This window comes from Lagopus leucura, unplaced genomic scaffold, assembly GCF_019238085.1.
Source record: "Lagopus leucura isolate 7727_CA_CO unplaced genomic scaffold, USGS_WTPT01 Super-Scaffold_100027, whole genome shotgun sequence".
In the NCBI taxonomy this organism is placed as follows: Eukaryota; Metazoa; Chordata; class Aves; order Galliformes; family Phasianidae; genus Lagopus; species Lagopus leucura.
Genome location: NW_024962278.1, coordinates 6473022 through 6486681, shown reverse-complemented (window position 1 = coordinate 6486681; position 13660 = coordinate 6473022). Strand labels below are relative to the sequence as shown.

Sequence of the window (13660 nt, the reverse complement as noted above, 5' to 3'; positions counted from 1 at the left end):
TCCCTCCTCGTCCGCCTCACACAAACCTTCCTGCAGCCCAAAGTGCTGAGCTGGGGAGCGCCACACATCTGCGGGGCCAGCTGTGGTGGCAGCTGGGCAGTGGCAGGGCTGGGTACGTGGTGACTCCTGTCCCCATGTGTCACCCTGTGTCTCTCCTGCTGATGATTGCTATGAAGGGTGGCTAAGCTCTCTGCTTCCAGAGGTGATCCCTCAAGAGAAGCCTGTTTGGACTCTCTGGGCTGAAATCCAGCGTTCTCACAGCCTCCCAAGTGAAGGGCTGATGTGTGTGTGTGTGTGCTGCTGTCTGCTGGGGCACTGCATGGTGCTCTCAACTTCCACTCAGGCAAGCAGAGCCCCGGGCAGTGCATGTGTGCTTGGGTTCAGCCCTGGGGATGCCTGTGTACTGCATTCCCTCTGCCCCACACACACGTGCCTCACCCTGCTCTCTTTTTCTCAGCAGCAAAGAGAATGGATAGCTGCTTGTCCAGCCCTGCTGGCCTATGCCATGTCCCCACTCCTGTCTTTAAGTGACTCTCCCCCAGCAAATTAAGCTTGTAGGTGCTGGGCAGAGATGCTTTGCCTGAGCTGCAGCACCACAATAAGGCCCCTCTGCAGATTCCCTTTGCAGCCTCGCCCTGCCCTCACATCTCTCCTCCCACCAGCTCCTGCAGTTTCCCTCTGTTTCCCTTTTGGCACGCTGAACATGCACATCCACATCATGTCTGAGGCTTGGCCTAATGCTCCCTCATTTCTTCTGGTTCAGCCTGAAGGCTTTTGCTCTTCAGCTGGAGCAGCTCAGAGTCCCAGGATGCATGCACCCAGCCCTCAACCCCCAGTCCACTGCCAGCCTTGCCGCTAGGCCTTCAGTGCAGCATCCTTGCTCCTGCTTGGAGGTACCTGAGGCAGGACCCTGTGCCATCTGCTGTCACCCAGGGACTGCCATGCTGTCCCCTGCCATTCAGTGTAAGTCCCTGCTTCAGGCTCACTGTGGTTCCTGCCCTGGGCAGTGAAGCATTTCAGCCATTATTAATTAAAATGCAATCTATCCTCTCTCTTCTTCTCCCCAAGCCACGAGGAACTGCTAAAATATTCTCAGGGATAATAGGGAGGGGAATTAAATAGTTACTGTGAAATTCAAGCTGTGCCTTTTGGAGATTGATTGCTGCTCCTGGAGCCTCCGATTCCCCTTTGAGTACTGTGTACCCACAGTCATACTCTGTGCAGACACCATGCCAGCATCAGTGAGATGCACAGCCTGCCTGCAGACATCATACCCAAGGTTCTTGGAGAGGTGTGTCTTTCTTTCTTTCCACAGGGGTGAGCGGTGGTGGCTGCTTTTGTCCCATGGGGGACGAGAAGCACCCAGTTTCAGGGAATGGGGGGCTCTGTTGCTGCGATGCCTGCAGGCAGGCAGTGCAGTGGCACCAGGCTGCAACGGTAGTTCAAGGAGCTCTGGTTGCCATGACAAGCTGAACAAGTACTGGCTAGGAAAAAGGACCCCGGCAGCACTTGGTGGGGATGGGAGCGAGGCAGTGGGCACGGCGGGTGCACACACCTACATGAGCTGTGCATGGCCAGGGGGACCAGTGTGGGTCCAAATTGGGGATGGGGCTCCCAGGGCTACGTGCTTGACCTGTGAGCGGGACTGCTTTTCCTGGATGATGTTTGCATCAGTGGTGCTCTGGGTGTGCCCGTGTCATGGTGAGCCTGTGGTGACGGTGCGGGGCTGCCAGCACGGGTGTGAGCTGAGTGCTTTCTTTTGCTGTGCTGTCCCACATCGAGGTCCTCATGTTTCCCAGCAGCATCAAAAAATGGAGCAACAGCTTCTTTCTCTCCTACATCAATCTCCGGGCAGGGGTTCTTCCAGCAGCCCCTCACCCAGTACTGCCCACATTCCTTGTTGCTCGGGGTCTGCCTGTAGGTTGGGCTGACCCCGCAATGGGTCCCTGGACTCCCCTGGTCCTGGCAGGGAAGTAAACATCCTGCAGGCTGGGGCTGGGTCAGCGTGGGGGACAATCGCCAGCTTCCTCAGTGCTCACGTTTAGAGAATAATTTCCATGAACACAGCCAGGAACTAACTCAGCTGCACAGGCAGGGCCCAGAATATTCGCTGCTCTGTCTGTTTTCTCCTGTTTCTTTCTGTTCTCTTTCCTTTTCTCCTTATCCCCACCCCCAAGCCCTCCATAGCAGTGCCTGACCTCCCTCCTCTCTTTTCAGGCTGGCAGCAGTGTTTCCTCCAGGCCAGCTCCCTGCTGTACCCTTGCCACTAGCACAAGGCTGGTGCCACCTGTGTCACCCATAGCAGCAGTGACAGCATAGCAATGACACCATGATGGTGACAGCTTGCTGCCCTTTCCCAGCTGCAGTGTGACGTTACCCTGGGGACCCCCAGGGCTGGGATCTGGGGAGCAGAGCAGTAATGCAGGACCCATCCCCACTAATTGCACCCACATCCCATATCCTGCTGCCACCACCCCTGGCACCCACATGTTGTTTATGTCCTGTGTCACACTGAGAGAGGTGGGGAAACAGTGTGGGGCAGCTGGATCAGTAATTGGCTGTGATCAGATTAGGGCTGGATTAGGGTGGTGGCACACTAAGGACTCGCTGTAAGCTGTAGATGGCTGCTGGGATCCCAGCCCTACCTACTCTGCACTTCCTAATGATGCTGTGCTCAGAGTCCCCCAGCTATTTCGAGGCAATTTGGTGATCTTCCAGCTGGGTCCTGGTGCACTGTAGCTGGGATGCGCACACCTGCACTGTGCCTCACCAGGCTGTGCACAGCCCCAGTGCCCTTCCCCAACAGCAGAGCTGGGCACAAGCACACCCACGGCACCACCCGGCTCCCAGCTCATCCATCCCTTCCTCCCACAGCATTTTTACAACCATGGCCGAGCTCCTCCCACCCTTGGCCACCGCAGGACGGGCCCTCAGCCCCACTGTGATGAGAAACTCACATCCACACCTTCCACCCTTCCTCTCCACAGGGGCAGCAGGGCTCCTGCAGTGATGGGAAATCCTGCTCCTCGCCTACCACTGCTCTTCTGCTCTGTCTGCAGAGTGAGGGGATTTGGGCTCCTGTCCCCAGGGTGCAGCCTCTCCCTCCCCATCTCCCTGCAGGGTCTCCTTCATGCTCCCCAGCCCACCTAGCACAGCACATCCCAACTTCTCTCTCAGCACCAGCACTTCCAGCAGAATTCCTTCCTGGCCACTCACTGCCACTCCTCAGCCTTGACGCCTCTGGCCTGGCACGCTGCCTTCCTCTTCCCGAGCTGCCCAGCCCCATCCCGGCCTTCACCTCCACCCACCCCAGGGCTGCAGCACTGCAGGGTCAGGGTGCCCAGCTGCATCACCCTTCCCAGTGCCACCGCATTCCCACGTTGCAGACCAGCCCCAGCAGCACCCACCTGCTTCAGTTTTCTGGTTATTAATTAAAAGGTGAATGCTTTGCTTCTTTTACAGTCCAAGCATTGTGCAAATATTAATTAACGGCAATTAATTACATCAGGCCTCCACATCCCCCTGCAGAGATGCTATCTCATAAACATAGTGATAGCAAACACAGCATTGAGTTGGGTGGGAGCCTCCCATTACCTGTTGCTAATGGTACAAAACCCACCTGCAGCAGTTGCCTAATTGGCCTTACAATTAGAAGACCTAACAGGCAGGTAGAGGGAGATAGGGGTAGGAGCTGGCCTGAAGGATGATGGATCTTTATCCATCTATGCACCTTGGCGTGCTGCCATGCAGGAAGGGGTGGCACCAAGCTGCTCTGGTGCTGTCCAGGGGCACTGCCTCTCCCCAGCGCAGGCTCTTAGCCCCTTGTTTGCATACAGCCGAACCAGCACAGGGCACTGGGCTCTGACCGGAGCTGCCACCTTAATCCGGATCAGCAGAAATCTGCCACGTGCCCACGCGTGGTGCGCTGCCGTTGCGGTCTGCCAGTCTGGTGCCAGCAGGGACGTGCGGCAGCCCCGGCCCCGGGCAGCACGACGGCACTAATCGCCGGGCGGAGCCAGCTCAACGTCCTGCTATATAGCAGCAAACCGGGGTGAGATTATGGCGTTCCTCAGGCAGTGCCCACCCCCTCGTCCCGGCTGCTGGATCCCAGCCTGGAGGCCGCTAATGCTACTTACATTATTAGGGGATTATTTGGGTGTAATGAGCTTTGCCCCGCTCAGCTGTCCCCTACACGGAGCTGCAGGGATGTGTGACACTTCCTGCGTGGGGCCGCTCCCAACCAGGCACGGCCCGCTGAAACAATGCCGTAATGTTCCTGGTGAAAAATTCCAGCATGAGGCCAAGGTTAATCCCAAATCAGGAGTGCTGGGCTCAGCTCTGAATAAAGGCAGTGCCAGGATGGCGGTGGGGCTCGGAGCCGGGTCCTGGCACGTCACCGTGGGTGCCAGTAGGTGCCACAGTGAGGCAGTGGGTGCCCTTCTGTCCTCCAACCCTTTTCCTTTCCTCCCACCAAGCACAGGGGTTTGGAGATCTGTTGCTATGGCCACAGAGAAGTTTCCCCTGGAGACTAAGAAGCTCCAAACAAGTGATGCCTGCACTCTCTGACACCGATTTCCCCCCTTTTAAAAATTATTATTAATGTTTAGTGAAGTGTTGATTTAATTTGCAGCCTCTTACCACCCCGCTCCCCCCACTGCTTTTCCGGCAGTGGATTGCTGTGGCAGTGTCCCAGGGCTCAGCTCCCGCCTTGTTCTGCGCAGTGAGAGCACAGCATTCGTGCGGGGGAACGTTCCAGCACTGTAACTCCTGCTGTGCTGGACACCCCTCCAGGATGGGAACCCCCTTAGTGGGGTCAGTGCAGGGCATTGCACCACACTGCAGCGCTGTGCATTCATTGAGCGTGTCCATGGGCACTTGGCCTTTAGGATGGGCTTTTACCGTGAGACCATCTCTAATGTTACTTTGACTTTTCTTTCTGTGCTTTACAAGCCCATAATGGGCTGTTTCTGTTCCCTGTCACCTGATCTGCCCCTTGCTGAATGAAGAGCTCTGCGATGAGTGCACTCCTCTGTCCCACACCTGTCCCCTCGCCCCTTGAGGTGTGCACACCTCCGATCGGCTGCTTCTCCTGTTCCTGGGAACAGAGCACAGTGCCTGGTCAGGAAGCCACCCCAGCCCTTTGAAATCCCTACCCCTTAATAGTTGGCCTGCCCAAATTGCAAGTTGCTCTCTGAACTCTCAGCAAACGAGCACTCTGCTTCTTGGCTGTGCCCACAGCTCACAGCGATGGACAGCCCAGAGCTGCCACTTGCAGGTGGAGCGGGGAAAGCAGGAGCTCCTCCTTGCAGCATTTGCTGAGTTCATGTCTGGGGGCTGTGCTGAGACAGCAGAAAGCCCCTCTGCTCGATGCAGTTCCTGCCCTGGATGACTGTCAGCAGCATCGTTGTCCATAGCAGGGGTGTCAGTGCCGTGACGCCTGGCCAGGCTGTGTCCCAAATGCTAACAGACCCTTTTCCTCCCACTTTTCCTTCCCTCCTTCCTGCCAGCAGTTCCCTACCAACAAAATCCCTACACCGCCGGGAGCGGCTCCACCGTCATCCAGTGCTACCGCTGCGGGGACACCTGCAAGGGCGAGGTGGTGCGTGTCCAGAGCAACCACTTCCACATCCGCTGCTTCACCTGCCAAGGTAGGACGGGACAGGTTGGTGCAGTGCTCACAGTGTCCCTGAGTGTTGTCAGCATCACCAGGCTGTGTGCAGGAGTGGCCAACACCTTGGAACTGCTGCTCCCTGTGAGCTAAGTGAATGCCACCAAGCACATCTGGGGGGCTGCTGTATGCTTCAGGTGAACAGGAGGATGAGGGGGTGCCACCAGCCTGGCTGAGCTGAGTTGTAGCAGGGGAGATGGCCAGGGCAGGCAGATGGCACAGCTGTGCTCGAGGTGCCGCGGATACTCTGTGCTCAGCTAGGACTCAACTGCCCCAGGAGGCTGTGGAAATAGAGGGGAGAGGTTGCTTGTCCCCTGAGGACGGGTGCAAGAACAGAGCTGGGGAGCTATAAAAGCCAACAACCCAGAACTGATGCTGCAGGGCTCCTCAGCGCATTTGTGAAAGCAGCCGCTCTCCAGCAGGCCCACGGCTGGTTCTGTGCATTGTAAAGCATCTCATTACCGGGGCTTTTAAAGGTCTCACAGCACCCTGTGCTAAGCAGGGCACATATCCTGTCCCCTTGGCCATCATCTTGCCATTCCCCCAAGCACCCGGGGCTCAGCAGGAGGGGACAGTCCCCTGGGGCTGTCACCACTCTGTACAGCCCTGGCTTGCCTTGGGGGCCAATGTGCACGGCCCATGCTGAGCTCCTCCCCACCCCTCTCCAGCTCTGGTGTCTGTGAGCAGAGGGAAGCTGCTTGCTCAGACAGCCGCTGGCTTCAAAGGGCACAGAGCTGCTGGAGAGCTTGGCACAGTTCACTGCCTGCTCTGCGAGTGAAAGGGAATAAATAATGAGAGGAAATCCTCCTGTCTCACCTTCCCTCTCAGCCCTTACCCCTGCCACTGGCTGCTGCCAGCTCCCGTGCCAGCCCTGAGGCTTGTCCCCGTGTGTCCCCTGGAGTGTGGCACAGCTGTGAGGATGTTCTCTGAGTCCCACAGCAAACAGGGTCTGATCCTTCCTCAGGTGTTCATGCTTCTGCTTCCCGATGCCACACAAGAGCTGGGGGCTGCCTGCCTGTCCTGTACCTCATCATTTGGTGGGATGGGTGTTATGCATCATGTCCAATGGTCCCTGTGCAGTCCCTGCTGTGCCTCCCAGAGTATGAAGCTCCTGGGGTCTGTGTAGACGGAAAAAACGTAGGAGGGAGATGACACCAAAGAGCAGGGCTTGCCGTGTCTCCTTGCATCACGCTGACGGGCCGTGCACCACTCACAGCTCCCACCGGAGGGGATGCAGCAGGGCTGGGCTGGGTACCGACGGACAAACAGCAGTGCGAGCAGCTCCTCCGGGAGCCGCGTCCCGCACCCGCGCGGCCCAACACTGACACCTGCTGGTGCTGGACCGGGTCTCAGCGGGGAACCCTCGGCGATACCCGCGGGCAGCCGGCCCGGCGCTGCGGCCGGGGGACGCCCCCCGCCCTGCCCGCGGGTCCCATGGCCGAACCCCGTGCTGATGGCTGCGTGTCCCCCCCGCAGTGTGCGGCTGCGACCTGGCCCAGTCGGGCTTCTTCTTTAAGAACCAGGAGTACATCTGCACCCACGACTACCAGCAGCTCTACGGCACCCGCTGTGACAGCTGCGGGGACTTCATCACCGGGGAGGTCATCTCGGCGCTGGGCAGGACCTACCACCCCAAGTGCTTCGTCTGCAGCACCTGCAGGTGGGACATCAGGCACACGTGGGGGCACGCTGCTTTGGGGGCTCATCTCATACGCTGCATCTCACGTGTCCCTGTTCTTCTCCTCGGCTGCAGGAAGCCGTTCCCCATTGGGGACAAGGTGACGTTCAGCGGGAAGGACTGCGTCTGCCAGAACTGCTCCCATTCGCTTATCAGCACCAAACCCATCAAGATCCACGGGCCCAGCCGTAAGTCGGTCACTAGGGTGTGATGTGAGGGACCCCAGGGGCTTCTGTGGGCACTGCTCCTCAGGCTGACAGGGCTGTGTGCACTCTCCCTGATGTCCCTTTGTAACCCTGTCTTCATGCCCTCTAGCAGGGTTTTGGCTGTGCCCATCATAACTGGGGTGGTGCTGGGCACAGGTGCCGGTGCTCGGGGATGGGAGGGGCTTTTGGGGCTGGCATGCAGCACGGCACGAGCATTTGGGGAGGTTTGGCAGGAGGAGCAGAGCAGCCTTTGTTTCCACCCAGGGTTGCAGGTCAATGCTGGTTTCGGAAACTCCTTTGCCCTGTGCTTGACCTGGGTGGGTGCTGCTGTCTTGTCCCTGTGTGAGCTGCTTGTGCTCCTTCCCTTGTGTTGCTGATACCAACTTGAAACTCAGCAGGACCTGGGGGAAGGCTGCACTGGGTGGGTTTGGCCGGCCTTCACTATGACCTCCCATGAGTTTGGGGATGTGGCTTCATGGTGAGCCCCAGGCACAGCACAGGACTTCCCCACCTTCCTCCATCCCCACGCTGAGCCCCACGGATGAGCTGGCAAGAGCTGCTCGTTGCCTCCTTTAGCGGGGCCATAGGAAGGGGAAAGGCAGCCATATGCTCGGCCTCTCATCAGCTTCCTCCTTTCCCACCCCTTCCAGCCAGTGCTCCCTGGCCAGCAGAGTAGGGTTACCCAAGGGCACTGTGCTTTGTTCACAGACAGCAGCCAGTTGTATGGTGCCTTGGGGTCCTGGCACTGCCACCCAGGGGAATGGCAGGGAAGGAATGCCTCTGCAGGGCTGCCACCTGGGGCTGCTGCTATGCTCTTCAGGAGAACAGCCCTGGGAGCAAGGTTCTGTGCCTCTCCCTGCAACTCCAGATTGGGGAGCAACCTGAAAACCAGGCAAGCAGCACTTCTGTGAGGGAAGGACCAGATCCCAGCTCAGCTGAACTGCCCGCCTGTTTTCTGCCAGGGGCTCACCCAGCTTTGCTCCGTGGGCAATGGCTTGGTGTGGAGCTGCCCAAGGCTGGGCTATGCAGAAGGCCTTGCTCTGCTTGCACAGTGCCTCAGGAGGGAGGAGGGCAGTGAGGAGAGGGTTAAGGAGCAACACTATGGAACCTGCTGCACCGGGGCAGAAGAGGATGAGAAGCCAAGGTCAGGGGTCCAAGGCCCATGTGCTTCCTGCTCACAGCCTTGGCAGGAGCCAAGAGTAGCAGGGAAGGAAGGGAGTCTCGTAAATACTGTGCTGGGGCCGGATGCAGTGATGGAGAGCGCAGCCCTTCCTCTACTCTGCTCTGCTGAGCACTTCCCATCCCTGTGCCCCATGGGAGCCCTGGGCAGCACAGCCCCACAGAGCCCTGGCCAATGCCATGGTGCCAGCCCCAGCAGAAAGACTTCCTCCCGACTCATTCTGAGGACAGGCAGGGGCAGGTGATATCTTCCATCTGTGGTGCAGGGATGATCCCCCAGGGGCAGAGTTTTCATCCGTTCCCCCTCCTTTTTGCCCCCCTACTCCAGACTGCGCAGGCTGCAAGGAGGAGATCAAGCAGGGCCAGTCCCTCCTGGCACTGGAGAAGCAGTGGCACGTCAGCTGCTTCAAGTGCCAAACATGCGGGATCATCCTCACCGGAGAGTACATCAGCAAGTGAGTGCTGCTGGTCGAGCTTGGCTGGTCTGTCTTTGCCTGCTGGTGCTGCAGTGAGCATCTGCCTATGGGCAGCTGGCTGTGGGTACCTGGCTATGGGCACCTGGCTATGGGGGGCAAAGCAGCAAGTGATAGCCCATTGAGCAGGTGACTCTCAGGTGTGTGGTGGGATTTTGGCGGTGCAAGGAGTTCTTGGCCCTGCTTACCTGCCTTACCCATCTCCTTCCTCTCCTGAAGGGATGGAGTCCCATACTGCGAGTCTGACTACCATGCGCAGTTTGGCATCAAGTGTGAGACGTGCGACCGGTACATCAGTGGCAGGGTCCTGGAGGTGAGTCCTGGGGCCACGGCCGCCTGTCCTGGGCTGTAATAGGGACAGTCCACCCAGAAGTGTGTGTCTTGGGGAGCTGTGGGAGAGTCATCACTGCCATCACATTATTCCTCCCTCTGGGCCGTGGGCAGTGGGTGTGTGGACACCTTTGTCTGGAGTGTGGTAGTAGAAGGAAGAGCAGCACCACACTGCAGACCTTTGGTGTTTGGTACCAAAGCACCCAGTGCCATGGACATGCCCCACATGTGGAGACTCCAGCTCTAACCAGCTACTGCCATACCTGTCTCCAGAGCATCCCCAGCCTGCAAGCACATCCCTTGCAGACTGCTGGTTGCCTTGGAAACACATCCAGCACAGCCACCCACCCAGGTGAGGGCTGCAGCACCCAGCTATCCCTGTCTCCCCCCCCAGCCAGGGCCCTGTCCTGGGCCAGATTCAGAGGTGGCTTTGCCTATTGGCCAAGTCTTGGCCAGCAGGAGCTGCTTGTGCCAAGCTGCTGTGGGATGCAAGGATGTCATGGGGATCCAGCAGCAAAGATGAGTGCAAGCAGCCATGGTGCAGGTTTGAGGCAATGGAGCAGCTGCACAGCCTGCAGCAGCCAGCAGGTGGGAATTGCTGCCTGAGGGAGGACAGGTCCTTCAGGGCCAGTCCTGCAGCCCCTGCTCCTGGAGTGGAGGATGCAGCCATGCTTACTGTTCCTACCCAAATGTCTGCAGGGGATAAAAGGCTGGAAAACCCAGCCTGATTGTAATCCAAAGGGTCAGAAGGTGGGAGGCAGAGAGAAAGATGTCAGAATAAAACATGCTGTGGTTTTTAGATCCGCTGGTGTTTCCGTGGAGCTGAGCTGTGGCAGGATGGGGAGGTAGTAATGCTGAAAGCGTGTGCAGCTGCTGCTGAGACCTGGAGCTGCTGGGTGGGGGAGTCACTCCCAGGGCAGCACTGTACCCACCTCTCTGCCATTCCAGAGACCCCTGACAGGGAGCAACATCCCCAAACCCGGGGTACCACAGCTCTACTGTGGGCTGAAGAAGCAGTGGTGCAGGCAACAGCTGAAGGAGGGGTCTGGAGCCTGCTGAGAGCTGGGACAGGGCACCTCCAGCCTGGGTCACCCACAAGAAGTAATCAGCCACCCCCTCCCCCCAGTTCCCGTTAGCTGAGCTGAGAGCACCAGGCCTGGCCAGGGAACCTCCCGTGAGGCTTCAGCCAGGGCTCTCCAGCATCTTGCTCCCATCCTTCTTCAGGAGCTCCTGAGCCCAGGAATGCTTTCTGCTGACTTCAGTCTCCAGCGCTGGCTGCTGTGAGCATGAGCTCAGAACTGCAGCAGCTGCTGTGGCCAACTGCCCAGCATGGGGCGCTCAATTGAAAACCCCAGAAAGGAGCAGGGCAAAGCCAGAGCTTCCTGAGCTCAGATCCTGCTGGCAGCGCTGGATGGCACCACTGGCACTGCTCAGTGCCTGCCGGAGAGCTTCCTCCTGGAGCCAGGGGTTCCAATCGTCTTCTCCAGCAGAGCACAAAATGAAAAGGGCGCCTTTAAATAATGTGAGGCCTTAACGAGCCTTCCCGTGCTATCCATCAGCTGCTGGGTTTTCCTAAGGGCTGAAGCTGTGCAGCCAGGCACGAATGATTAATGAGTCTGTAAGGGACCCTGTGTGATAACAAGCAGATCTCGCCACCCACAGCTTCTGCCACCCTCTTATAAGCTGTAATGTGAATCAGTATAGTAGAGGAAAAGCATGCACACTTCTGGGATGTCTGCCTTTGGAGGGATGGGTGGTTGCTCAGGCTCTGCACTTCACAATGGATGAGGCCCTGCTCCCCCTGCCAGGTCTGGTGCACTTCCCTGCCAGCCTACCGCAGCAGCACATATGGACAGACAGGAAAAGATGTGTGTGTTATTTCTTAGTGTCAGCACACTGAGCCACTGAGGGGTCTGAAAGCACCGACCTCACTTGGCTGCAGCACATCCTGGCTCCAAGAGGGACCAGAGGAGCAGCAGAGCATCTGGGAGGATCTGTGTCTCTGACATGAGCTGTCTCCAGCAGCCCATAGTCCCATTCCCGTATGGGAAATATGGAACTGCAGATACAGTGGCCATGGTGTTTAGGAGCTGAGGCTTAGCTGCATTGTTTTCAGTCTCTTTTCTCACAGCTTACAGCTGAATCCTCCGATTGACACAGTGATGGTGGATCCCTTTTGGCACAAATCAGAGGGGAGAAGCCACTGACTGCCATCTGTGCCCTGGGAGGATCAGTTTCCTGCTGATTTTATGGGCAACCACCTCTTCTCTGGCACTTCCCGCTAATCTTCACATCAAATTTTTCTATTGATCTTCCCTGCTTCATACTGTTCCCAACTCCCCCTGTCACTGCCATTCCTATTATCAGTGAGAGCCTCATCTTCCTCATCTTCTGCTGCCCTCAGTCACCCTGCATACTGGTTATTGCAGGAATGCAATGACCGGTGGGGCTGTGCCCTGAGCCAAGGCTCCCAGACCCACAGGTCGGGTCTGTTTCTTGCATGAAACACGCTCTGCTTTTCTCTACTTTGTGTTGCTCTCCCTGAGGTTTTGCCCCTGAGCATGCCCAGGCCCTGCCCCACTCAGGCTGTTCCCTTGCAGGCGGGTGGGAAGCACTACCACCCCACCTGTGCCCGCTGCGTGCGCTGCCACCAGATGTTCACCGAAGGAGAGGAGATGTACCTCACAGGTAAGAACTGCAGCCCTGATGGGGGCTGTGCCCAGTGCAGGGAACCCCAGGACCCCTTCCCACCTGTCCCACCTCCCCTTTGTCTGGGTTACACTGAGCATCTTAAGGCTCTGTCTGCTCAGCTGCTTTGGTGCTGGCAGGAGCTCATTCCAGCCTCCATAGGGACCATTCCCAGCTGCAGTGCTGCTGGGGACAGCATAGCCAGATCCCACTGGGGGACAGCAGGCTCTGGGCAGGGGCAGGAGGTGGTGAGGCTGGGATATGCAGGGACAGGACGGGGCTGGGGACGTGCAGGCACACAGCTGGGTGATATCTAGCAGTGGGTGCGAGCTGTGCACAGAGCTCAGGTGCTTTCCCTCTGCACTCCAGGCTCTGAAGTGTGGCATCCCATCTGCAAGCAGGCAGCCCGGGCAGAGAAGAAGCTGAAGGTAGGTGGCAGTCAGAGGCCTCTCCAAAAGCTGCAGGTCCCAAGTGCTGACCCGAGACCCTGGGCACTGCGGGAGCACTGCCCCAGTCCAGGGTGGTTCCTTACCCTGCAGGAGCTTCATTCCTGAGCAGCACTCAGCACTATGCAATGTCTGCTGCTCCTGGCTGTGACCTGCCTGGCTCTCACTGGTCCTTTCTTTTTGGCTCCACAGCACAGAAGGACATCAGAAACCTCAATCTCGCCACCCGGCTCCAGCATCGGCTCCCCCAACAGAGTCATCTGCGTAAGTAGATCTCTGACCTCAGCCCCACAGGGCAGAATTGAGGCTGTGGCCATGGGTTTGGGGTGATCTGGAAGGAAGAGTGACAGTTCCCACCCTTGTGTTTGGGAACAGCATGGACAAGTCATGTCCCCTCTCCCCATTGGCAGTAGGGAGCACCCAGAGGGACACTGTCCCACTGCCCTCCATCCCCGCCCCTCTGCCCTGTCCCTCTGCTGCCTCCTCTCACCTCTTCTTCCTGCTGTGGTGCTCGGGCTCTACGTGCTGGTTCTGTGTACTGTGTGCTCCATCTTCCCCTTTCCTCTCTCCTTTTCTCCCTTTCCGTCCTTTCTGTCTCTGTCTCTCCCTCTCCCTAGGCTAAAGTGGATAATGAGATCCTTAATTACAAAGACCTGGCAGCTCTTCCCAAGATTAAAGCCATCTACGAAGTGCAGCGTCCTGACCTCATTTCGTACGAGCCCTATCACAGATACACGTCGGATGAGACGCTGGAGAGATATAGCTATGGGGAGGTACTGAGCCGGGACGTGCCCAGAGCCGAACCCCCATTTGGGGACATGGCATGGGGCTTCACTCACTTCTCAGGGATACCAGTGGGCACACAGGAAAGGGGATTTCTCCCCAAGGCTTCCTTCCCATCAGCAGGTACTGAAGTCACTGTCAAGAGTGAGGTGGCATGGAGCTTTCCCATAGCAGCTCATGGGCAGGAGGGCACAGAGGGACAGGATTTG

The 13660-nt window shown here is 58.0% G+C and overlaps 1 protein-coding gene across 12 annotated transcripts in view; it reads left to right on the top strand.

The window, feature by feature from the left end:
• ABLIM3 (actin binding LIM protein family member 3) overlaps window positions 1-13660 on the top strand; it is a 35046-nt gene that overhangs the window by 14519 nt on the left and 6867 nt on the right. For 8 of the 12 annotated variants that reach the window (XM_042880622.1, XM_042880621.1, XM_042880620.1 and 5 more), the window contains exons 2-10: window positions 5508-5648; window positions 7145-7328; window positions 7422-7534; window positions 9060-9186; window positions 9424-9517; window positions 12135-12222; window positions 12592-12650; window positions 12861-12932; window positions 13286-13441. In XM_042880622.1, coding sequence (XP_042736556.1) covers window positions 5508-5648; window positions 7145-7328; window positions 7422-7534; window positions 9060-9186; window positions 9424-9517; window positions 12135-12222; window positions 12592-12650; window positions 12861-12932; window positions 13286-13441 — 1034 coding nt within the window. The remainder of the gene's footprint in view (window positions 1-5507; window positions 5649-7144; window positions 7329-7421; window positions 7535-9059; window positions 9187-9423; window positions 9518-12134; window positions 12223-12591; window positions 12651-12860; window positions 12933-13285; window positions 13442-13660) is intronic. The other 4 variants (XM_042880625.1, XM_042880624.1, XM_042880623.1 and 1 more) reach the window with 2 other exon arrangements.